The sequence below is a fragment of the Protopterus annectens genome, chromosome 6.part1, assembly GCF_019279795.1.
Source record: "Protopterus annectens isolate FY-2018-M chromosome 6.part1, PAN1.0, whole genome shotgun sequence".
NCBI classification, from domain to species: domain Eukaryota; kingdom Metazoa; phylum Chordata; order Ceratodontiformes; family Protopteridae; genus Protopterus; species Protopterus annectens.
In genome coordinates this window covers 345,837,089-345,864,686 of record NC_056738.1, presented here as the reverse complement: position 1 = coordinate 345,864,686, position 27,598 = coordinate 345,837,089, and the positions used below count along the sequence as shown (strand labels likewise).

Here is a 27,598-nt window from a genome sequence, read left to right as displayed (position 1 = left end):
TATTTCAGTAACCACCCAAGCTGTACACACACTACCAGCAACATTTTTTTCATCCGTCTGTGAGCTTTCATATGTGGCTGTTTTGTCTACGTTACTTGGTTGTTGTGATATTTAGAAAATACAAACATTATGATAATATAAATAAGTTTATGAAGAACAATTAATATATTTTAAGCAGCACTAAACAGAAATCAAAGATTGGTAAAACAACTGTAACAGTAATCTAAGCTTTAAGACAATATATTTCAATAGCTTGTATGCAGCATATCATAAACAATGTCAAAACAACCAAAATTGAACCAGGCAAGGTGAGGCATTAATAACAAAATATTAAAGATTTACGTTGCCTGGTTCTGTATGATAATTTTGATGTTTATGGCATTTTGAGTACCACTGAGGGGATGTATTCACCTCTACTGTTTACTGATTCTTGTATGTAACATGGCTTTGAAATTATTGCAGCAAATATAAACAGGCTATATTAGGCACCTAGAGGTGTCAATAGGATGCAACATTAGAAACACCTGGAGATGTCACAAGGCTGTACTGAATTACTTGCTTACTTATTTACTTATATGCTTACTAGTATTTATTAGCTGGGAATGTCTTACTGGGGCAAGAACCATTTTCACTAGATTGCCAGGGGCAAAGCTCCAGATCCCAAATACAATAAGAAAAGAAAGCAGCTGTACAGACAATTATGCACTTGCAAATGAAATAAGAGTTTTATGATTGGATCTCTGATCATAATGCAGTTGCTACATGCTTACGAAATGGATATCAAGAAATTCACATTGAATGTAGAGAGAAACAGAACTCAAGATGTCTTGACATGCATTTGGAAAGCACAGAACTGTTTAGTTAGAATCAAACAGCTTGGATCATAATTCTTTGTAGAATATGAACCTATGCAGTTTGAGAGAGAGAGAGAGGGAGGAAGGGAGAAAAAGTGTAAGAGATCCAAGTGTTTTACAACTTTGAAAGCTATGACACACTGAGTGCTACCTCACAGAGAGTGTCCACAACAGAAGAGTATTAGATTCTGTAACAACTTCAAAAGTTGTAATATACTTCTCATAATGACGAAGTGAGGTAGCCTGTTACTTATTACAGCTTTACAAGCTGGTCTTCCCACAGCTATTCTGTGGTGGATGCTATTTATACTCTAGTGCACAACTAGAGATTAATAGTGCTGAAAGGTACTTGACAAAGACTTCTTTTTCTTTCAACTTTCAGAGCGTAATCTCAGTTTTCATGTATATTATATGCTAGAATTAGTACAATGGTATAAAGTAAGCAGGACTGTAGCAGAGGTGAGTTGCTAGGCATATTATCAATAACTAACATAATATATACATAATACATAACATAACTATGAACACTAAGTGGTCACTCTAATATGGGAACAATTTTGCATTATCTAACTAGTCCAGACTATCAGAATTTTTTATTTTATCATTTGATTCTACACCGTTAAATCCAACAAGAGTAAATTAAATCTTTTAGAGTTTTGTTGAAACATAACTTTTTTTTTTTAATTTGTTTTGGGATTTTGTGCAAATCCCTCCCACAACCCCAAACTAATTCACTTTTGGTCCATTTTACTCAACCCCATTATCTTAGGACACTGGGAGAGGAAGGAAAAAATTAGGGATCATGGCATTTTAACAGCAGGAATTATGGGATTTTTAGAATGATCCTCACATTCTTCATACTGACCAGAAATCACACTGAAAAGCCTACTAAGCTGGGCCTTTGCGAATGAACACTTCCATATAGCTGGGCCCCAGATAGAGTGGGCACTCTTCTTAACAGGTTCATACCCCTCACACCCTAGTTTGAGAGATGCATTTTCGTAGGTGGGACTCTTTGTTTTGGGACTTCCCCGGGAAGGACATATCAGGGTTGGCCACTCACTTTTATCCTTTCCTGGCCTGCTTCACCATCACTAGGATGTTAATTAAACTCAGTTCATCTGAGGTGAGCGAAGGCCACACTCTCAACTCAGTGTTGTAGACTGTTGAAAAAAATGGTCTGGAAAAATGTTTGGCTCAGTGTGGATGGTAAATTGTTTCAAAGTTTATCAACATAAAGGGTGTAGCACGTGTCTCTACATTTATCTGTGAATTTGAGGATGGATGTAAAGTGAGTATGAGCAGTCAGAGGTCTTGTTGTATTATATGCCTGTCAAGACCATGGGCTAGTGATAGGCATTTGAGTTTGTAGAACAGTTTTTGTATACATTGCGGATGTATTAAAGAAAATTTTGATTATGTCCAAGCTGCTTCAAACAGTGAGGTAATGAACAGTGTTGAATATGAGAATGATGACCAGAAGTCAATCTAGTAATTCTATTATAGCCTTTTTCAAGCTTCTGATGGAGGCAGACTTTAAATTGGTGAGACTATTTGTAACATAAAGAAGGAATGGAAACAGGTATACAATGGCAGTGGAAGTTCTTACACTAGGTGTCAGGAAGCTTTTTGAATCAGAGAGAGGACATGGTTTCTTATTTAACTGGTAAACCAAATTAAAAAGCAGTTACTTGACAGTAGACAGAGAATGGTTTTAAAGAAAAGTCTAGCAGATTCAAACAAGCTGATCAGCAAAATGTCACATGGATATCTACTGGAGTTGACAGCCAGTCCTGTTTTAAATCTTAATTTATAATAGTACAGCGCATGGGGATGCGCCTGTTTGAATATATTATTAAGATATGCAAGAACATGTAGACATTAAGAGGGTCCGATCATTTGAATAAGGAGCATTTTAGAGTACTGACCTGTGTCTGAAAAGGATTTAAGACAGACCAGTTCATTTATCCAGTAAAAAGATTAAATTAAATTAAATTAAATAGTATTATGAAAGCAATGACTAAATTTGAAAAACAAAATCTTACACTTAGGGTGTAAAAACACTTAGGTGCTCAAGTCAGGAAATGATTACACTGTGGGTGTGAAATCATACCAGCACAAAGTATGACAGCAATCTTCTACACACATTTCAAATAGCCCAGTGGCATCTAAACAGTCAATCAAATCTTTGGATACAGACAATAAAGTCCTAGACCACTGTATGTAACAACTGCAGTGCTTTATTTTAATTGCCCTGCCAATTCTGGAAACCATATCATTATAAGAACAAATGCAGAGTGGAAGAAAATCAATGAAAGAAAAAATGATATTGTAACATCTGTGTCAGTGAACAAAGAAGGATTGACTTAACAACCTAAATACATTTTCAACTGAAGTGAGAAGAAACAAGATTGCATGTAAACCAAAATGATCCTATATCCATAAGTATGGCATGGAAAATTAGCACCCTTCTTTGGATAAATTGTTCAAAGAGAAAACAAATGAGAAAGACTAAAAGATGACAGAATAAGGGATAATAAGAACATAGACTAAATGATAATCGAAGGGTCATGGGTTCACAAAATGAATAAAAATAAATTACCTTATGTACTGGGCTATACAGAGTGGCTACCAGCAAGAGTACTTTAGGGAGACACTGCAAATCTTTAGTAGCTCTGTGTCTTGCAAGGTGATTATAGTGCAACAAATGCTTTGCAATAGAAGGAAAAGTGGGATGGCTGGATTGACCTAGCTGTCTTTTTCTATGTGTCCTATAGGAATCCACTACAGCATGTGCTAAAACATGGTGATTAAATGGCAAAAAAAAAAAAAAAAACAGAATTATATATAAGTTCAAGACAGACATTTCTCAGAATATTCCCTTTTCTCTGAAGTATGTTGATCTTGAAGTTAGCATATATAAAATTCAGAAGGGAGGGGCTTGTCCTCCATTTAAAAAAATGTTTAAAGGAGAAAAGCAATCTTCAAGATTCACCTTTCTGCATTTTTGATCTTTTTTCAGCATGTCAGCACTAGGCACCATCTATGGGCCTTTGTTAATATTCTGGTATGCAAATCTAAAGTTACACAATACTATTCCGCATCTATGTACCTCCTGAAGATCATGGGAACTGGTATTCAGGATGTGTGACTACTGATATTTGTTTGCAAAAGCAAGTAAAGAAAGTTTGTCAGAAAGCTTAAATACATCACTGTTAATCTTTTCTCCCTACCCCAAGGTGCAGTAACCCAAGAGATAATTGTAATATGCAACAGGATGTAGGGGCATTCAGACTTTTAGACCCCATAGAGCAAGGGACTGAGCAGATATCTTACCAAATTTTCATCTACACTGTCCATTTAAGAAAGATGTCATTGATTCGATAACCTAGATTTATCCATTTACAGTTTATCCAATACTTCAACAAAAACAATATAGCACTTTGACTGCAGCAGACTAGAAGTGTGTTGTAGTATACATTTTCACAACTTGTATGTACATGCTGTACTATAGGAAATAACACTTTTATCTAGAAGGCAGTCTTTCTATGCACCTCCTTGCTCGTATTGCATCTTTCCATCTTTGCAACTTTACAGTAATACCAACTACAGATAATGCAAACAAAGAACTGAAAAACTGACTTATAACTATTTTAAGATCAGGGGTATCTCTTTATTTGGCTGATGATGTTTATCAAATTTTTGTTTTTTAAATTATTGCTATAAATTATTTTAGGCCAAAGTGCCTGGTATTTCTCATTTGGCATTACAAGACTTATGTTTTCACTCACATTTGATGTTATTCTACAGTTTCTTGATTTATTCAGATTTGCATAGTTTCTGATATATTTATTTCAGTGATAACTCTTAATTTTAAATAAAGCCAGCCATTATTACTGAGTGGTTATTATTTACTTTTCTTTCTTTCAGTCGAGCTATAATGTTATTTATGTTTAATATTAGAGTAACATTTTGGATCCATAGGAGTATCTTGAAAATCCTTTTATCAAAAACAAAATTAAATTACACATAAAGCAAAGCAAATGACTCATATTTTGAACTTCTAAGTGTTTTTCTTTTGGAGGAACAAGCCCCTATACCCCTCCTATGCTCCCTGCCAATGTGAAACTATAATTAACTCCAAAGTCATTGTACCTTTATACAAGGACAAACCCTGACTCCAGTGGCTTTCTTTGATGAATATCCATTTGTGCCAAGTGCTATGAATAGTGAAACACTTGTCTGTTGCTCTGTCAGAAGGATACCATGTTTTATTCTTGCTTTTACATTCAAGTACAGATTTAAAATATGCTATCAATATTCAGTCATTCTCACATGTATGCAGAAAGTTAATGTTTAACAGTTTTATGTGCATGCTGTTTACTACCATGTGCTTTGATTATGGAATAGTGTATTCTCATTTGGGATCTGGGTTCTTTTACTTGACTGATCCTTTCTCTGCTAGATAGGGGCTTTGTTTTATGAGCTAGTAACATTTGGCACTGAATAGTAATACATTTAAGTTTAAATTGTGAATGAAATAAAATCCAAATGGCTTCAAAAAACAAAACCAATAAACAATGAAAGAAGCCTCCACGCTGAAACAATAAAGCTCAGAACAGCTGGAATCCTTCCCAGAATCTTTATTAGACACTCAAATAATCCACCAATAATGCTGACAATATGTTTTCGTTTGAAACCTACTTCAGATGTGGGCTGTTGATTTAATGTATGTCTTATATAGTTAAGAAAAAATTGCAATAAACTAATTAAACAATCAAGTATCGAGTCAAAAGTGTACATGAATTTGTTAAAAACGTATATTGTTAAAAACATATAATTTGTTAAAAACATATAAAATACTGTTTTTTTAAACCAGTAATGCTTTTAAAACCACTTAAAAATATATTATTGTTCAACTACTATAAAAATCTACATCCCTTTACTTAATAAACAGTCACAGTTGGTAATGTTAATTCATAAAATAATGCCTCACTTGTCTGTGTTTTACCATAGAACTCCCTCTAGTGTATTCTAAATAAAATATTCATAGTAATCAATAGAAAATCTCTAGTAAAATGAACACTCTAAGAATGGCTTATAGAAAATAAAATAAAAATGCAATAAAAATGCAATAAAGATGCAATTAAAAACACTAAAACTCATAAAGTCATACAGAAGTCCTCAAAATACATAAAAAGGACACACAACAGTTAAGAAGCAGCTATAGGTTAATAATAAATACTATCAATAATAATAAAATAAACTGAAAAATCACAGGTCTGTTCAGTCATAAGAGAGTCATGATTGGGAAGCAAATAATGCATATTTTTATTTTTTTTTATTATTTTTATTTATTTTACATTTGTTGACCGGGCTAGTCCAGCTGGATATATGTCCATTTTTAGTGGAAGCCCGGGGAGAACAACTCCACAAATTACAACAACATAAAAGGTCAAGACAAAGACATTAACAGTAGAATTTGGTACATAAGAAGTTTTAAAAAATATTACAAGCCTAAGATTATATATTTTATATTTCAGTAGGGAAATAAATATTTATCTAAGAATAGATTAACAATATTAAGACATTTGCATTAGAAATGGTGTATTACAAATCTTTATAACATATTACAAGCCTAGGATTTTATATTATGCATTCTATTAGGGAAAGAAAACTTAATAAAAGACTAAACTAGATACAACTATTAGTTTATATTAATAGGTACTAAGGTCACACATAAACCTAAGAAAGAAAACACTAGAGATTACTGGACAGAGTATAGAAGATCAACATACAATGATGCATTTATAGTGTTCTTTATCACCAAAGTTGTGATCTTATATGAAGGTGGTTGATCATTCCACAGTATATACATATTTACATGAGAAAAAAATCCTAAGAAAGGTTAAGCTCACTAGTAATTAGTGACTAAACACAAGATCGTGATCATGAGAGACTAGGAATCATGGGAGTCTAGTTAATGGTCTGTTGCTTAGTCTGGGTTAACACAGGGGCATAGCCAGTGTGATTTATGACAACATAATAAACAAATGTTTTCACAGATCTACCCTAGGGCATATTATTAGATGTTACCCCATAAATCCCTACACTATAGCTTAGCTGCTCTAAGTTTAAGCAAGGAAGTAATATATATGTGTCATTTAAACCTGGGAACTTATTAGCCTCAAGGGTGATCTGCCACCACAGTTCTCTATATTCTACACTTTCTTCCCATAGGCCACCTCGACCATCTTTTTTGATCCTCTCCAGGACAAAAAATAAATAAGAGGCATTTGTGCATATTTATTTATTTTTATATAGAGCGTTAGTTTCTTTTTTTGTTTGTATATCATACATATGTTCATACATTCTCCTTCTAAGTCTACGCTCCATCTTCCCTATGTAGAATGCCTCACAGGTTTGGCATTTCACCAAGTACACCAGCCTAATAGACTCACAATTATTAAAATCCCTTCCTTTTAGAGTTAACTTTCTGCTTTCCAACGTAACACTGCCTGTATTTTAAATGCGAACACATTGCTGACAGTGTCCACATTTAAATGTCCCCTTTCTCTTTCTTAAAATCTGCATTTCTTGATTATTATCTGTTTCCAATAGCTTCTTTAAATTACAAGAGTTCCTATAAACTACCTTCAATTTCTCTTTTTGTATTTTGTCTTTGTCAGTGAAGGCTAAGAATTTGTTCCATTCTTTCTCCATTGTTTCCTTCACCATTTTGGAGCTCCCATTAAATTCTAACACAAGTGCATAACTATAACTGTCATTATTCACAATATTCACTTTAATCTCTTTAAGTTGGTTTATACCTAATATTGGCTTGAAGTCATTTGACCTCCCAACGGAGACTTCTCTTTCTACTTCATCAATTAATTGCTCTGGGTATTCTCTCATTCTAAACATCTTATTTAACAGTCTTTAATCTAAACCAAAATCTTTATTTTTAGACGTTATTCTACTGGACCTTATATATTGTCCTTTAATATATTTCTCTTATAATGTGTAGGGTGTGCACTTTCAAAGTGCAAGTATGAGTTAGAATATGTATTTTTTTCTATACACCCTTGAATTAAACTTTGAATTGTCCTTGTAGATTTTGACGTCTAAATATTGCAATTTCTCTTGGTCTATCTTTTATGTAAATTTAAAAAAGTCTGTGCTTTTATTTATATAATACATAAAGTTGTCTATTTCATCTCTTGGCCCTTTCCATAAAATGCATATGTCACCAAGAATTTTTTATAAAGAATCCAATGCTGACTATATATAGAACTTATGACTACTTTTTCTTCCTATTTAGCCAGAACTAAATTAGTGTAGGTGGGTGCACAAGCAGCACCCATTGCTACACCTTTCTTTTGATGAAAAAATTCCCCTTTAAAAAAATAAAATTGTATTTTAAAACTAAATCAATGAGTTCCATAACTACCGTACAGTCATCATGGGATAAACTTCCATCCTCAAATATAACTTCCTCTAAAAAACTTAAACCATCTATATGAGGGATACTTGAAAATATATCTATAACATCAATGGTTAAAAAACTAATTTCATCACTTCTTTAATCTTGCTTTAAACACCTTAAAACATCCCACGAGTCCCTTAATATATTTGTTCTTTTTATCCAAAGTTTCTTAGGTTTAGCATCAGTAAATTTAGCTAAAGATAAAGTTTTTGATCCATCTGCAGAAACAATGGGTCTTAATGGGGGATCCCTCTCATTTTTATGCACTTTCGGGATCCAAAACATGGTAGGAATTTTAGGTTTTTCCACTTTCAAATAGTTCAAAGATTTTTGATCTATCAGCCCCTTTGTGAAAAGTCCTTCCAAGACCATGTCTATTCTCCGATAGGCTATATTTATTTCATTTCTTGAAACTGTAGTGTATTGGTTTGGGTTCCTTAAAAGGTCATTCATTTTGCCTTCATAATCAAATACATTCATTAAAACAATGCCCCCATCTTTGTCTGGTTTCATAACCCTCAAACTAGTATCCTTCCTAAGTTCTTCTAAGATATTAGTTTCAACTGTACTCAAATTTCTTTTGTATTTAACCTTCCTATATCCAGATCTAATTTCATTTTCTACCATGTTCTCAGAATTTTTAAATTGAGGGTGAAGTGGGGGGTTATAATACTTTTCTTACATAAATCTTGTGGTTCATATGCACTATTGTGATCAAAGACTAGCTGGAAATTAGTTTCCTTGTAAAAGCTTTGACGTCTAGTAAAATTTTGGTTAAGTCTCCCTTTTTGTTTGGTATAAATTTAATCCCTTTGGATAAAAGGTTAAAATGTTCTCTTTTTAAAGGGATGTGACTAAAATTATAAATACTAAAATCATTAAAGGTAAATCTAAATGGATTTAATTTGTCTTGTGGTAAAACACCTTCACCTAAGTCGGGGTGGTTGGTACAAAACTGTTCTAGTACCTCCCCCTTCCCCTTGCTGTTACCCCCCAAAAATTTGTAGGCCCATACTGTTGTTGATAATTCACCCTATGTTTAACCTCTCAGACCGACGTAATGGAGGGTATTCTGTAAAGTCATCTAAATCAGTTATCTGATTACTAATTACTGCTTTTTCCCCATTTTTACCTTCAAATCCTTCTTTTATTTTATCTCTATCCCAAAATCTCCCATTCATTTTTGGCTTCGAATAACTTGTCTTGTTCTTGTAATCAGTTAAATCACTCTCTAGTTTCTTTATTTTCCTTTTTATCATTTCTTCACATTCATTATTAATGTCATTAAAATACTAATATATTTATCCTTTTCTTCAGGTATATTGAAAATTAAATAATTTTTGATACATTCATTAAGTACATCTATATCCTTAAGGAGTTCTGCTTTAACCCTGTTATTTTCTTCAGGGCTGGTATCTTGGTACCATAAAAAAAAAAAAAAAAAAAAAACTACTGCCAATCATTAGCGGACCGGAGTTCTGCTGTGGCGACCCCTAACTGGGAAAAGCCGAAAAGACAAACAACATTTTCTTCAACCATACATTTTAAAATGTCCAGCCCACATCTGTTAAAAACTTCTAATAATTCATTGTGAAAAATGCTTCCTGCCACAACATTGTTAGGGTATTTAAAAACCCTTAGTCCTTTTGCGACTATGCCTTCATTAATGCATTCCTTTAAATAACTATTTTCTATATCAATAGTCTTACATTTGTGCAACAGTTTATAAAACTTATTCAATTTCATTTTATACGATTCAGTCACTGGCTCAGGTTTAAACACTTTGTCATGAAAGTTTGATGGAATCCTTCCCAGAATCTTTATTAGAGACTCAAATAATCCACCATTAACGCTGACAATACGTTTTCATTTGAAACCTACTTCATCAGATGTGGCCTGTTGATTTAATGTATGTCTTATATAGTTAAGAAAAAACTGCAATAAACTAATTAACCAATCAAGTATTGAGTCAATTAAAAGTGTACATGAATTTGTTAAAAATGTATATTGTTAAAAACATATCATCTGTTAAAAACATATAAAATACTGTTTTTTTAAAACAGTAATGCTTTTAAAACCCCTTAAGAAAGATATTATAGTTCAACTACTATAAAAATCTACATCCCTTTACTTAAGAAACACTCACAGTTGGTAATGTTAACACATTAAATAATGTTTCACTTGTCTGTGTTTTATCATAGAGCTCCCTCTAGTGTATTCTAAATAAAATATTCATAGTAATAAATAGAAATCTCTAGTAAAATGAACACTCTAAGAATGGCTCAGAAAATAAAATAAAAATGCAATAAAAATGCAATAAAGATGCAATTAAAAACAATAAAACTCATAAAGTCATACATAAGTCCTCATAATACATAAAAAGGACACATAACAGTTAAAGCAGCTATATGTTAATAATAAATACTATCAATAATAATAAAATAAACTGAAAAAAATCACAGGTCTGTTCAGTCATAAGAGAGTCATGATTGAGAAGTAAATAATGCATATAACAACATAATAAACAAATGCTTTCACAGATCTACCCTAGGGCATATTATTAGATGTTACCCCATAAATCCCTACACTATAGCTTAGCTGCTCTAAGTTTAAGCAAGGGAATAATAGACATGTGTTCATTTAAACCTAGGAAATTATTAGCCTCAAGGGTGATCTGCCACCACAGTTCTCTATATTCTATACTTTCTTCCCATAGGCCACCTCGACCATCTTTTTTGATCCTCTCCAGGACAAAAAATAAATAAGAGGCATTTCTGCATATTTGTTTATATTTATACAGAGCGTTAGTTTCTTTTTTTGTTTGTATATCATACAAGTGTTCATACATTTTCCTTCTAAGTCTACCCTCCATCTTCCCTATGTAGAATGCCTCACAGGCTTGGCATTTCACCAAGTATACCAGCCTACTAGACTCACAATTATTAAAATCCCTTCCTTTTAGAGTTAACTTTCTGCTTTCCAACATAACACTGTCTGTATTATAAATGTGAGCACATTGCTGACTGTGTCCACATTTAAATGTCCCTTTTCTCTTTTTTAAAATCTGCATTTCTTGATTATTATCTGTTTCCAGTAGCTTCTTTAAATTACAAGAGTTCCTATAACCTACCTTGATTTTCTCTTTTTGGTAAACACAGACAAGTGAGACATTATTTTATGTATTAACATTACCAACTGTGAGTGTTTCTTAAGTAAAGGGATGTAGATTGTTTTGAACAATAATATATTTTTTAAGTGGTTTTAAAAGCATTACTGTTTTTTAAAAAAACGTTATTTTATATGTTTTTAAGAATATACGTTTTTAACAAATTCATGTACACTTTTAATTGACTCAATACTTGATTGGTTAATTAGTTTATTGCAGTTTTTTTCTTAACTATATAAGACATACATTAAATCAACAGTGCACATCTGATTTCAAATGAAAACATATTGTCAACGTTGATGGTGGATTAGTTGAATATAAATAATAATAATAAAGATTCTGGGAAGGATTCCAGCTGTTCTGAGCTTTATTGCTTCGCCATGGAGGCTTCTTTCATTGTTTATAAGTTTAAATTGTATTTCACTCTAAGGCATTTACATTGCTTACCATTTTTTCTTGAGCATTTTTCCTGTTAATGGGCTCACTAAATATTGGGAGACCTACTATTCTCCACTGTTTCTGATTGCCATCAACTCTTCTGTGTTTTTGTCAGTGTTTTTTAAGGTTTACACATGGTGTAGTGCCTTAGGTAAGTTGAGGAGGTATAAAAGTAGGTTTTGCTTTTGGTTTAAATAGACTGACCATGTTTTCTGTCTGCAGGTACAATGGCTAGAAAGCATAATTATATCAAAAGGGATCATGTCAGGTTCATGTTCATTTCTATACATAAAACAAACAAAAAAAATCACATCATCTATACAGAGTGGGAAGTATGCATATTACCTTACCAACCAACTTAGGTCTGGCATGTCTTATATAAACATGTCTGATTGAAAGTGCTAGCTACATGCTTGAGGCTATAAGCCCAGCTAAGTACTCAGTTATGCATGGCTCAAGAAATGTCTTGTTTCCTAAGTGAATGTAAATTTAGAGATGTGCCTTCAGTGATGACCAATCTTTTGACTGCATAGTGGCAGTAAATGTTACATATTTTCTTTAAGTGTAGCTGATTTATTTGTTGACAAAATATAGCAGTTGCCCTGGAAGTTGTCCTGTCAGTTCTCAATACCTATGTCTATATTTCTATTTGGCACATGTTTAGAAACTTCAGCAGCACACAAAGAATCTAGGCTTTCTACAGACTGTTTTTGCTGCATCTGTTTTCAAGCTGCATACCTCACCTCCTTCTACACCCAAACACACATCACACATACCTACATATGCGGATGTCCTCACTAGAAACATACCTAAACACCAGAGACCTTAAATACAAACACAAGTAAGCTACACATAATATTTCCTCTGCAGAACAATATACACATAATAGCTCATGCACTAGTGTTTCACCTGTCAAGCCCTTAAGGCAAAACACAAAACCAAACATATTAGTTACAGGTGATTCCATCGTGAGACACACAGATGTCCCTCTCACCAGGCTAAATAAGGAAAAGGTCATGGTCAGCTGTCAGGTGCCAGGATCTGCCACATCACACATGCACTCAAGTCTCTCAACAACAGGCACTGTTATGACTTCGTCATAGTCTATGTTGGTGTGAACGACTTCAGACATTCCTCTCTCAACTATATGAAGGGAGACGTGACTGTGCTCTCAGATTATGTGTCTCAGGTAGGTATGTCCCTAGCCTTAAGCAGAATATTACCTTCACTTAGGATGATGCCTCACTACAAACAGAAAATGACAGACTTCAATAATTGGATTAGTTTCTGGTGTCATTCTAAGGGGATCCAGTATCTGTCAGCTTGGGATTACATGACTGACAGACCACAATGCTTTGCCAGAGATGGTCTTAATCTGTCACCCCTGGAATTTTAGCTACTGGCTATGACTCCTGCCAACCCCATAGTGCCTTTTTTGGCAGTGTTTCAAGGACAAAATTTCTGATGTAAAAACTCCATCTAAAAACAGCCTCACAGTTATGCTGCTAAGTGCTAGGAGTCTTAACATGAAACTGCATTCACTGGAAGCAGTTCTCACCTTGGAAGACAAAGACATTTGTGCAGGCATGGAGACCTGGTTCAAGACTGTGGAGAGCACCCCAGCCATACTGGGTTACATCTCCTTCCACACGTTCAAGCCACAAACTGAAGGTGTGAAAACTAAAGGAAGTGGTGTCGATATTCACTAAAGATAAATAACCTCCAGACTGATTAAACAGTATGATTCCCTGGAGATACTTCAGGTGAAATTAACTGTTGGTAGGACACCTGTTCAAGTCATTGTCAGCTACAGGACCCCCTCCATGAATCAGGACACCCACTCTGCCTATTTGGATCTACTTGAGTCTATCAAGATACATCCGAATACCATGGTTTTGGGTGACTTTAACTACCCATCCATTAACTGGGTAAATTACTCGTGCTCAAACTCACTTGCCCAATGGTTCCTCAACTTCATTAACTCCAATGCCCTGGACTAGCTGTTTGACACCCTCACAAGTGGTGCCAACATCCTGAATCTGGTGCTTACCTATATGGGGGATCACTGTAGCACCCCCACCTGGAATGTATCTCATAGGTTCATAGGTAAGTACTAGGCTATCTGCCTGAGGGCATATATAAGCCTAGCCAGAATGTGTTAGCTTTCACCGCCCCCTTAGATTAGTTTCCTGTGCCTCTGTCCAGCAGAGTCATTAGTTCCCTGTGCCTCTATCCAGCAGAGCCACTGCAGTGATCCCCAGGGTAAATTTTCTGTTTCCCATCCACTTGTCAAGGTTTCTCTTGAAGAGTGTTAGTGAGGGGTTCTGCCTAATGTAGATTGGAATCCTGTTCCAAAGCATGGGGAGTCTCTGGGACAGGAATCTATCCCTCCAGCAAGTCCTATTTATCGTTATGGTGATGTTTAGATCCCTAGAGCATGTGGCTCTCGAGGATTTGTTTTTTTTTTTAGGTGGAGCATGTCCATCAATTCTGGGTTGGACATGGCCTTGTATGTCAGGCAGATATCACCTCTGAGTAGGTGGTTTGCAACAGAGTACAACTGGAGTTTCTTCAATCAGGCTGCATAGGGCATCTGTTTGAGGTCAGTAATCCTCTTGGTGAGGTATTTCTGTGGTCTTTCCAGCTGTTGCAGGTGTCTTGTAAGGTACATCCCAAATGGGGTGTTGTACTCTATGATGGGTCTGATGAGTGATGAGTAGAGGGGCACAATAACCTGTTTTGTTCTAGATGTGAACCCTTTTGTGATTAGGTGGGCCACATAGAAGGATTTTCTAACCACCTTGGCAATATGATTATCAAAGGAGAGATTACTATCTACTTGGGTCCCCAGATCCCTTATTCCATTTTCTGTATTTAGGGGACTACCATGTATCTGGTAGTTCACGGGTACTTTGTTTTTTCCAAAGGGGATGACTATGCACTTTTTGGCATTTAGCTTGAGGCCATGATTTTGACACCAGATATCCATCTCAGTGAGACCCTTCTGGAGGATGTCTGTATCAGCCGGAAAGTCAATTATGGCCCCCAGTTTGCAGTCATCTGTGTACTTGGTCAGCCATGGTCCTCCTGTGCTTGCCTGTACCTCTGAGAAGTATATACCAAACAGGAGGTGTCCCAGGACTGATCCCTGGGGGACGCCACTTGTAATCGTTTTAGAGTCGGACCTAGAGCCTGCAACTCTCACTGTGTGGGTTCTATCCATGAGCCAATTGGCAACCCATCTCATGACATAGGGGTTTATGTTCAGGCTGGTGAGCTTGTCTATAATACCAGAATGGGGAATGGTGTCGAAAAAGCCTTTGCGAGGTCTAGGTAGGCTGTGTGGACCTCCTTTCCCTCGTCTAAAGCATTGGTAACTGTCTCAAAGATGTCCACCAGGTTTAGGAGGCATGATCTTCCCTTAACAAAGTCAAACTGGGTAGGGTCCAATGTTTGGAGGTTCCCAATGTCTCTGTTAATGAGTTCCATCATGATGCGCTCCATAGCCTTGCAGACCAGGCTAGTCAGGCTTATAGGGCGATAGTTCCCGGGGTCCATTGTGGCTCCACATTTGTGGAGCGGGATAACTGTTGCTGTGTGCCACTCTATGCGTAAGCAGCCTGTAGAGAGGCTGAGTTTGAACAGTGTGTTTAGGTGAGGGGTTTTTTCATTTTGAAGTTTGTGTAAGACACAGCCTGAGACACCATCCGGTCCCATTGAAGCTGTGTTTTTGGCTTTGGATAGGGCTGTTTTAACCTGTGTGTCAGTGATTGCCAGGGCTCTACATTCTTCTGGTATGGTTATGGGCCCTTTAGGGGGTGAGAGGGGGGTGAAGTTTGCACTAAACCTGTCTGCCAGAATGTTGGCGATATCAATTAGTTCAGTGTGTTTTGTGCCATTCTGCACTAACTCAGAGCAGTTTCCACTTAGGTTCTTGACATAGCTAAAGAATGCTTTGTGATTATCTTTGGAGTCCTTAGCAATTTTTCTTTTGAAGCTAGCCTTGGATGATTTTATGAGGGATCATAGTTTCTTGCTGATATTGATCAGGGATGTCTTTTCTTCTTGGGATTTTACACTTTTCTGTACTAGTTTCCTCCTTCTATTGTATAGCTTGTTTATGGCAGAGGTCCACCAGATTAGTTTCCTTTTCTTGGAGGAGTAAGTCTTGGTTTTCCTTGGGATAGCACGATCCATGCATTCTTGCAGGTGCTCGTAGAGTGCCTTTGTAAGGGATACAGCAGCTTGGACAATGTTGTCCTTTAGCATGGGGGCTGTGCGGTCTTACGTAACGTGAAGTTTGCTTTTGAAAAGGTTTTCACAGTGGTTTCCTTGATTGGGGGTGGGGGCGGAATGTGGATATCCAGAGTGATTAGTCTATTGTCTGATCTAACCAGTGAGGGGGTTGACCCCCGGTGTAGAACACCGGTCGCCCGTGTTGGTGAAGACCAGGTCCAATATGTTGTCACCTCTGGTGGGGGTGTTGACCATTTGATCCAAGGCATTTGAGTTTATAAATTCTAGGAAGCATTGGGCAGGGGAGTTAGTACTTGAATAGTTCTCCCAGTTAATGTTTGGGTAATTGAAATCACCCAATATTAGGGCATTTGGTAGGACCTTCATATTTTCCAGTGTCTTCAGAAACATGGAATGGGGGTCCTGGGTCATGGTGGGTGATCTGTAGCAAGCTACAATTTGAATTGCAGTTTTTCCCATTGTTAGTTGCACATGGATGATCTCTTTGGCATTGTGCTGCGCCACTAACTTGGAGGTGTGGGTATCCTTGATGAATATGGATACACCCCCGCCTTTTGTGTTTGGGTCTGGGTTCTGTGGCCGAAAAGTATGGTATGAGTTATAGCCTGGTAGTGCTGGGTTGCTCTCTGGAGCCTTAAACCAAGTTTCTGTTACTGCACAAATATCGATGTTCTCCATACTGAGGAGTGCCTCGAGTGCATGTATTTTGAGGTTTAGACTTCTGGTGTTGAGTAGCATCACCCTTAGTTTTTGGTGACTTGTGCTATTTACAGTGGTGGGTTTATCTTTTGAGCCTTGCCTAAAAAAAAGGACTATGGGGGCGGCAAAAGCCTTGGCCAGTATTCAAAAGCCTAAGGGTGACAGGTGCAAGCCATCTCTTGTGAAGCAATGTGGCTTGTTGAGCATGCCATCCCAGGCAGACAGATACTGGATCCCCTTTGAATGACACTAGAAACTTATAAAATTGTTGAAATTGATAATTTTTTCTTTTTACTGTGGCATCATTCTTGGTGAGGGAAGGATGCTGCTCAGGGTCAGGGTCATACCGGCTTTTGGTACGTGATCAGAGAGCTCTTCCATGTCTCTTTTCATGTAGTCCAGGGAGGTACGTCTCAGATCATTCACACCAACATGTACAATGACAGAATCATATTTGTACTTGTTCTGGAGTGACCTGAGTGCTTGTGTTATGTGGCAGATCCTGGCGCCTGACAGGCAGCTAACTGTAACCTTCTCCTTGTCCAGCCTAGTTAGTGGGTCATCAGTGTGCCTGACTATAGAGTCGCTTATAACTAGTGTGTTGGGTATGTTATTTTGCCTTAAGGGCATAATTGCATGGCACACTGATTATGTGAAGTATGTGTTTCATGGTTTGTGATGGGGTGTGGAGGTTACTTGGGTGTCTGCTTTGTAGGTTTCTGTTGCTTTTGCAGATTTTTATTTAGAGCCTCTGAGAATGTTTTCATGTATTTATGTGTGTTATTTGCCAGTGCTGGTTTAGTAGGTCTATGTGAGACTGGTAGTGTGTTACAAGTATTTTTCCTTCTCCTCATGACTGTCAATTCCAGTCTTGGGTTGTGAAAACTTTGCCTCCAGTTTGACTGTACAATTGCATCTCTTGCATATATTAGTGTTTGTTGGTAGGAGGAGAGGGTTATCTGTGTACATGAGGCAGTTGTAACATTGCCTCAAAATGCCCAGATTCACCATTTGGACTGGAGAGTACACCAGAAACTGCCCTTTGGACATGCTTGAATAGGTAAAGTGAGCTGTTTTACTGATTGGCTGGTAGGGACGAATAGGGGGGGGTCTAGTACTATGGTTAATTAGTGCTTGCTATGAGTTTTGAGCAAGTGCTGGGCTGTGAAATGAATGGTTTGAGTGCTTAAGTTAAAAGTTTGTCTAGTTCCAAGGGAAAAATTGAAGAGTAGACTTCGTGGAGCCGCAAATAGTTTAACCTTAGCTACCCAGCATGCAAAACCACGCAAATGCAGTTTTTATAGCAGGGAAATGAAAGAGAAATTAGCCCAAAATGGCCAATAAACTACTAACTTCTGGGCTGAAACCACCCCTCCAGGGACAGATAGGCTGCTCAAAGCTCCCCTCTCTCACAGGTGAACAGAGAAACTTCCTTCTATCCAAGTAAGGTATGGGCAACACAGAAACTTGTAACACAGTCCTGAATTCAGCAATAACCTGAAAACTGGAATATACTAGTTCAGAAAGGTAGGAAAAAAGTATATATTTTTTTTGTTTTTTTCAGAAAATAAAGCAGATACAATAAAAAAACACTTTAAATGCACATAAATGGCTATCACACTTTAGTGTACAACCTACAACAGTGAAACAGATTATTTAAACACAAAAATTACTTAGTTCAAGTGCGGGCAGCAAATAAGTACAATATGTAACAGAAACAAGCTTTTTAAATCACAGAAATGCTAAAAAATGGCATTTTAGGTGGAATTAGTTAAAGACAACAATGCAGAAAATGATACTTAATCACTCCAAATTCTCTCTTTTGTCTTTCTGCTGCTGTAGAACTCTGCAGGACACCTGGCAGGCATTCGCTGAGCTGAATACAAGTGCAAAAAAAATGCGCAAATGCGTTTTTTTATATCAGGGAAATGAAAGAGATAGAAATTAGTGCAAAATGGCCAATAAACAACTAACCTCTGGGCTACAGCAAACAAGACACACACATTTCAGAAATAAACAGTTCAAATAAGGACAATAAGCCTTTAACCAGAAATTCCCAGCTCAGAAGGGCAGGATCTTAATGTAAAATAACTGGCCTAAAGCCCAAGTGCTTAAACCAGAACTAATGTGCTTTTAGAATAATAAACACTGACCCTTCAATCAGCAATTCCCAACTTAGAAGGATGTAAACTACCTGCCCTACCACAACAATGCAGTCCACAAACCTTCTTAATGTAAAACAACTGGTCTGAAGCCCAAGTGCTTAAACCAAAAGACTTAGAATAAGTTACAATTTAATCAGGCTACTACCAAGCAGTAATAACTGAAGCAGAATATTATAATTGAGTACTTTTAAGAAGAAGCACAAGCAAAATAAGGTAATAAAGTTGGAAGAAATACAATTACAGTAAAAGCAGATGAATAAAGTGCAATTATTTTATAACAATAGAAAAGGAGCAAACTGATTTAAACAATTACCCAATTAACCAGTAAAAAACTCAAAACTGAACCCTGTTCCAGCAGTCTTCAATCAGACAAGTTCTAACTGCACACTCCTGCCACTAGGGTACAGGGGAACCTTCTCCAAAAAAGATGGCCTGGATTTGTGCTCAAGTTATACAAACAAAGCTAGATTCAGCAGACCTGAATCTAGTCTATGCTACAGCAGACAAGGTGCACCAGTATCAGAAAAACAGTTCAAATAAGCAGGCACAGTAGGCCTTTGGCCAGAAATTCCCAGCTCATAAGGGCAGAAACTAGCCTCTCCTCCCACTAGAGTGCAGACCACAAACCTTCTTAATGTAAAATAACTGGCCTGAAGCTTAAGTGCTTAACCAGAACTAATACACTTTTAGAATAACAGACACTGAGCCTTCAATCAGCAATTCCCAACTTAGAAGGATGTAAGCTACCTGTCCTTCCACAACAGTGCAGACCACAATCCTTCTCAGTGTAAAACAACTGGTCTGAAGCCCAAGTGCTTTAACCAAAAGACTTAGAATAACCGTTACAATTTAATCAGGCTGCTACCAAGCAGTAATAAATGCAGAAGAATAAACACAACTGAGTACTTTTAAGAAAAGACAAAAGCAAAATTAGGTAGTAAAGTAGAAAGAAACACAAATACAGTAAAAGACGGTAAAGTGCAAATTTATTTATTTATTTATTTTATATAACAATGGAAAACAAGCAAACTGATTTAAACAAATTACCCAATTAACCAGTAAAAAACCTCAGAACTGAGCCCTGTTTCAGCAGTCTTCAATCAGACAAGTTCAGGGCCTAAGTGGGTATGCCTACTCAGATGTTCTCTCTGTATTAGGCAGGATGAGCTAATGAGACTAGACTAGGATAGGGCTGAACAGATGGGAATGGTAGGAGTGTCTGAAATCAAAATATAATCTCACTGTACTCAGTTGAGTGAGCAAATGAGATGGGCCCAGGAGGAGTGTTCAAACAAAAATTTACAGGAGGGGCGGTCAATTCCAAAGCCATCAAAATTAATACCAAAAGAAGAACAGGGAGGGTGGGTGGGTAGGGAAAACTAACTGCAGACACAGAGAGAGAGCTCACAATTTTCAGTGAACAAATAAATAAGCAGATAAATGCAGTACTATTTTAACACAATATTCAACGAAACATTAAAACAGAAAAAAATGCAGTACTATCTTATAACACTGCAAGTTTGTACTTATCTCAGCTTGTAATAAAGTTAGTTGCAGCTGAAGTATGCAACTATTCAGCAGAAATAATTTCAGAGATAAGGGACTAAGACTTTAAGGCACAGAGAAGCCCTCTAGGCTAAGACTTCTACACCGAATATCAATGAAGTGAGAAGAATAAACCAACTAACTGCAGACACAGAGAGAACTCACAATTTTCACTGAACAAATAAGCAGATAAATGCAGTACTATTTTAACACAATATTCAATGAAACAATAAAACAGAAAAAAAATCAGTACTATCTTATAACACTACAAGTTTATACTTATCTCAGCTTGTAATAAAGTTGTTGCAAGTAACTATCACACCTGACTCCTCCAGCACCAACTAAACTAAAAAACGTCTCCAAAGCAGATTATAACCTCTTACAGGATGGTATAAATAGCTTCACTGCATCTCCCCCTCAAATGGAACTGGCAGCTATGCCAAGTTCTACACCAATGCTTTATACAAACACCTGTACAATTGCATTGACTCAGCCATACCTAGTAGGACCAAAACAAGCTCCTCAAGGAAGAGCATATCTACCTGGTGGACAACTGCCACTAACAAGCTTTACAATAAGAGGAAGAAATTGCTGTCTAAGAGTAAGAGAGAGCAAGCCCTTAACTGAAAACACTCCCTCCTCAGCTTAAACAAGCAAATAAGACTTCTTGTGAAGTAGTCCAAAGCAAACAACAAATGTCAATAATAAATAAATAAAATAGATAAATGGCATAGTACCGACCAAGTTCATATCCTTCTTATAATGATATATGCTATTATCCAGTGGGACTGCTTCCTTGTGAATACAAATAGCTGAGCTCTTCAAAATGATGAGCTGACTGCTGGGATGAGTTTGTGACAAGCTCAGTGTAAGGAGTTTGTTTCTCTCTTTAATGATTTCATATTGGCTGTCAATAATGGCAGTGATTGTACCTCCATGATGATCTCACTTGCTTTGACTGAGTTTTTCTATTCACGAGTTTGATGACATCATGCAGTCTGAATCCTGACCTTACTGGAGTGGCACATGATTGTGTGTTAACAGTGGGTTAATTTTGTGTGAGAATAGTCTGGATCTTATTCAAAATAATGTGTCCTGGTTCCCTAAAACAGACTGTGTTGAAAGTGCTCTCACGAAAGGCATCTCTAGGCCAATCCTGTGCTTTTAATCTATTTTATGTGAAAGTGTACATGCTAACACTGGGCACCACTGTTTGGAAATACATATTAGGTTTTGAAAGATATGTAGATGAAGCCCATTTGTGTGTTTCTTTATTACTAAGTTAATATGTTACTTCTCCCAAGTGTTAGCTATCTCTGTTAAAAAAAAAGACGCAGACAGCTAGATGAGGTTAAATTCTCAGACAGGTGAGGTGATGGCTGTAACTTGGGGTACCTGAAGCTCTGGGGAAGAAACAAAGTGCCTGCTTGTCAGACTGAAGTTTTATAATTGCAAAATAAAAAGAAAAACCCTGATATCCTAATGCATGACAGTCAGCTCCTTATGAGATAAATGCTGATCTTCACCAAACTGACTTTTTTCTACATGAAGAGTAAAGAACAGATTCAGCTAGACTACATCAAGGAATATCAGAAGAATATCATTCACATACTCATGAAAACTGTCCAGGATAGGGTTATGCTGACTGCAGCTCACTGGGAATAATGCATTCAGGCAGATGCTCAGGAATTTTACATCTGTCATATTACACATGCAATCTTCTAAGTGTACTGTCTCTCTAACACAGGGTCATTGAAAAGGTCAGGTTGTTAAGTAACTTAGTCCCTCCTGCATTGTAAGAGACTTACATAACTTAAATAATCCCTCTGTATCAACATTACCCTCTGTCTGGAAGCAAGAAACAGTACATTAATGGGGAATGTTGAACTATAAAATGGTGAACATTTTAAGCAGAAAGCACAAAATATTGAAGTGACAAGATCAAAAAGTGGAAGTACTACATTAGAAGTTAACAGAACAGTCAAATTATAAAAAACACAATTAAGCATTTCAGCTGTAGTAATAAATGGTGCTAAATTAGTACTTTTGTGAGGGAGAATGCAGATTTATCCCACTTTATCCACAGATGATACCCAAAACAAACATAATAAATTTAGGATGACAGTACCATGGAGTATAAGAAGTATTTAGATTTGCAGAAAAGTACAACTGCTGTTAATACCTTTGATGTAGTACAACCATGGAGTTAATGTATACAGTTAAAAGGAGCGTAAACTGCAGGAAGTAATGTTTCCTTGGAAGATCCTATATTTCATAATGCACACGATTTTCAAACTGCAACAATCTCATTAAAGGTTTATATTGAGAGGTTGCATCTCATATTAAACAAGTTCTTTTATTTAGAAAAGTTTCATTAGAATTGTGATGAGAGGAGGTACTACCAGCCATGACCAGGAGAAGTAGGGAAGTGGATGTGTGACATTTGCCAGAACAGTTAGCTGGCATTTTATAAATAATTATATGTCATTTGTATATCAAACTGATTTGTACAAAGACTTGTGCTGAAAATGTATTTGTGAGGTTTGCTTGTGTTATAATGTATTAACAGTGTGCCCTGCTTGAAGGAAAAGAGATGTACATGCATTATTATAACTGTTTAAATATATAACTTGTAAAAAAACAAAAAAAAGAGTCAGAATCAGCAAGTCCAACAAACAAACTGTTTAATAGTTAGCGCTTTTGTCTGCCAGTAATAAACAAACTTCATCAGACAAAGATGATGAAGTTTGCTTATTGCTGGCAGACGAAAGTGCTAACCATTAAACAGTTTGACTGGCTGATTCTGCCTATCTTTTTTATTTTTTACAAGTTTTTAAGTTGTATATTTGTTTTGCATTTGTTTAAATATATACATTGTAACAGCATATACTGGAAGAGCAGAGGTTAATTTTAATCCACCTGACTTTGCAAAATATATCCAAAATTAAATTACTTTATGGGTTTAAGCCATAAAGATGTCATCCCACAATTTTGAATGGAACCAGAGACACAATGTCTGTACTAGCGAATAAGTTGTAGCTCCTGTAGGAAGAGTGGAATGGTTTTATGGTTTTACGACTTCCAGCAGCTGCACCACATCTAAGCAATACTCTGTGTGTATTGTAGCACATAGGTGCTAAATCCTGGTAGCTTCTAGTGATGGGGAATAGTGAGTGGAAACAGGGTCAGATGACCAGATGTATGTGATGTCATTCTGTACAGCAATAATGTTTTAATATTAGAGGAGACTGAAGTCTCAGCAGCATTCTGTATTTTGTCTTGGGTCTGACAACAAGGACCACTCACCCACACTATCTTGCTTTGCTCCATTCAGTAAGTAGGGACAGTAATTATTTTAGATTAATCAGGAATAGATAGTGAGACTAGCTAAATACTGTTTTCACTGTGTGAAACTTTCCATTGGTGTTATTTTTAATATTTTCTATGCTGAAACTCTGGTGTTTACTGTAAATAGATATTTAATATTTTCTTGTTGTTTTATTTATTATTAAATATAGTTAAACTTTTCATTGTGGCTGGCTCTTTTTAGAAAATATTTAAGTTTTGAGAGTATTTGCACATATTTATTTGGTGATAACTCTGGCCACTCCTGAAAGCATGGTTGTTAGGTCAACATTACTATTTGTATTAACATTGATTTCACCCAGTATAAGTGGGTACCCTTGCAAGAGCCTTATAGTAACTGACTGGTGGCAGTGAATCTACTTTATAGTCTGGGCAAAGTGGGTAGAGCAGGCAATCTATGCCAGCCTTTCCCAGGTGTGTGTGTGTGTGTGTGTGTGTGTGTGTGTGTGTGTGTGTGTGTGTGTGTGTGTGTATGAAAAGTAAATCTCAAAGAGTGTGTTTGTCAGCTACTGGGGACAGGGACATGAAGCATTGGTTTCACAGAGAGGGTGCTGCAAGACTTGGCTTGGCCACTCAGATGAGGACCTAACCCTATAGCTGTGCCAGTAGGGAGTCTTACTGGAGACCTGGAAGGAAACAGATACAGATAGATCCAGATCCCGGGCTGACTGTGTTCCCCTAAGGGAAATTGTACTTGATGCAGATAGGTCTGCATATGGAAGTACTGAGTGTATCCATTTGTATTCCAAGTGAATGTCCTTCTTTGTCAGTGGTGAGGCTTCAGGCTCCTTGATTACTGGCCCAGAGTGGGGACATCACAAGAATGAAGTAAACTGAGAATACAAGCACACTGTTTTTGCTTCTGCAGGTAACTTCAGTGTGTGTGTGTGTGTGTGTGTGTGTGTGTGTGTGTGTGTGTGTGTGTGTGTGTGTGTGTGTGTGTGTGCATGTGTTTTTGCATATAGAGATGAGAGAGATTAAATAGAATATGTATGTGTGTGTGCATGTGTTTTATATATTGTACTCAAAGCCATTGCATCTGTATCATGAAAATTTATTAAAATGCTGATGTACTGTTAAAAGTGCATCATGAATACTTGGTAATATGCTGTCATCCAACTCTTTTTTATCTATACCAGTATACTAACACATTTCTGAGACACAGTTTTAATGGTGCTGTCTTGTACTTGTTTTTTTATGTGTGAGATATGGACCTTACACAAGTACTGAGTAGATTGTGTTTGGGCAATTTACATTTCTACATTTTATTTTGACATGCGTGTTGTGTGTGTGAGTATATATATATATATATATATATATATATATATATATATATATATAGATACATGCGCACACACACACACACACACACACACACACACACACACACACACACACACACACACACACACACACACACACAAATGTACACGCTCTCACACATACACACACACACATACATATATATTAATATATATATATATATATATATATATATACATACATATATATATATATTTTGAGTCCTGTGGAGAATTTATTTGGTCCCAGGGTACTACAGCCAGGTGACTCAAGGGACCATTTTCCAGGGCCTAACCATCATAGAGGAGCTCTAGCCAAGAACACAACAACAAGATGAGAACCAGGTGTGCACCATTCTGGGGCCTCTCCTCAACTGCTGCAGTAAGGATGGGTGAAAGCTCAAGCCTCTCTAATCAAGTGTAAGGACTTGACATACTGGAGCTGGGAGGTTATCTCAAGAACGGGTTTACCTCCAGCAGGCTGTTACTGTTGTCTACCATCCATATATTTACATTTTTGATGTTGCTGTGGCAAGGAGCTAGAGCTACATGAGGGACCTTCCTTTCAACCCTCATGCTAGGTACTTTCAACCATTGCCATTCTCTGGGTATTGACAGCCTACATTTTTGAAAATTGTCAGGGAATAGAAGAGTAGAAGAGACAAGGAGGTGTTGCTATAACTGTATGAGGTAAAACCTGATACTTAAGACACATAAAAAAAAAATTGTGTTTCATCTTATGGCGACCACGTACATATCTGGATTTAACATGTATTGCCACTTACTGCAGAGGTACACGTCTGAGTCTTGTCTTTCTCCATTACTGCTGCAGCCCTTCTGCTTGTTCTTATCATACCTGCCAGTCTTTGCTGGCATGTCAAGAGTTGCAAAGCCTTTTCAGCCTCTAGCTAGTCTTTCTGTATGTACTGGCTACAGAACCACTTTTAGTGCATTTCACATTGCTTGCCACAAGGTAGTATCCAAGAAAAAGTGATGAATTTATTGTGAATTTTTATTAAATTACTTTGACTCCTTTGAAATTTGATTGGACGGTTTATTTAGTCATTTGCAATGTGCATCAACAGCTTGTGCTTTCTGCATTGAAATGTGACCTTACTGAACTACTGGCATGTATGTCAGTGTTTTGGCGATGCTCTTCTCCTGGGCACTAGCTATAGTGGTAGTGAGGCTCCTTATTCAATATGTGATGGCTACTTCAACATTTGAGTACCAGACATAGAGATATTTCTATGACTGAGAGGCAAAGACCGTAAGTAAAACAAAAAAAAAATGCTGGGCTTGGGAGCTTGCAACCCCTTCTCCTTGTTTGTGCATGACATCATGGATGCATTGACATAAGGCATGTGCACTCTTGAATTGAGAGTTTTTGAGAATATATACCAAATTGCAATAGAAGAGATGTTAGACCCAGCTGTAGACCAAATTGCAAGAGTCTCCAGTGTTAGATATTTCTGTTACAGTTTAAAAATTTTATACCCACAGTAAATCAGCATATTCAAAGCATAATTTTTCTTTAAGCAAAGCACGTTACATATTGGTGTGCTTCAATACTGTGTAAATATTTTCTAAAGGGCAAGAGGTGAGAGGTGGGTCCTAGATATCATCATTTTAATGGTGAAGACATTTGTGTCTTTTATGGCCTGTGTTGTACTTGGTCTTCTTTCCATATACAATGTGCGGTGATCTCATGGTAACCCACAATGTGGAGAGTTATTCAACTCAAGAGTACTGCACTTAACATATAAAGACAAGTTGCTTTAATAGGAACACTATTCCAGCATCCCTTTCCTTATTGTAAAATGTTATATTATGTAGAACTATTAACTTTACCTAATTCAGGGTAAGTATTTTATAACACTGAAACAAGCAGATAATTAATTTATTTATTGTCTGGAAATTGGGATCATGGACTGATCCATGACATACCCATTTCATCCATAGTCCTTTTGGTCTTTCTCCCTCCATTATCAAAACCAGGTGGCATTTCCTCATATCGCACATATTACAAGGATGTTCTGACTGCATTAAAACCGCTACAGATTCCAGCATAAAAAGTATAAAAACAAGCTTGATAACCACTGCTCATTTTCCAGACTTACCACATCAGTCTTTATTGTATAAATGGATTCTGCCATACTCTCTAGAGCCATCCATTTTACAGGCATCCTAATGACTGCTTTCTGACGATAATAATTACTGCTGTAAATCTTCTTGGAAAGGCCAAAGTCAGCTACACAGACCGTTAGATCATCTTGCAACCTAAAACAGAAATATTTTCAGTATAAATGGCTTTTATTTTC

At 36.7% G+C, this 27,598-nt stretch overlaps 1 protein-coding gene and 1 long non-coding RNA gene across 2 annotated transcripts in view; one reads left to right on the top strand and one right to left on the bottom strand.

Annotated features, from left to right (window-relative positions):
• LOC122805547 (tyrosine-protein kinase Mer-like) overlaps positions 1–27,598 on the bottom strand; it is a 643,235-nt gene that overhangs the window by 44,428 nt on the left and 571,209 nt on the right. Inside the window, exon 11 of the mRNA XM_044075763.1 lies at positions 27,398–27,557. Coding sequence (XP_043931698.1) covers positions 27,398–27,557 — 160 coding nt within the window. The remainder of the gene's footprint in view (positions 1–27,397; positions 27,558–27,598) is intronic.
• Positions 1–27,598, top strand: part of LOC122805548 — a 344,744-nt gene that overhangs the window by 189,422 nt on the left and 127,724 nt on the right. The gene's annotated exons all lie outside the window — the stretch shown is intronic.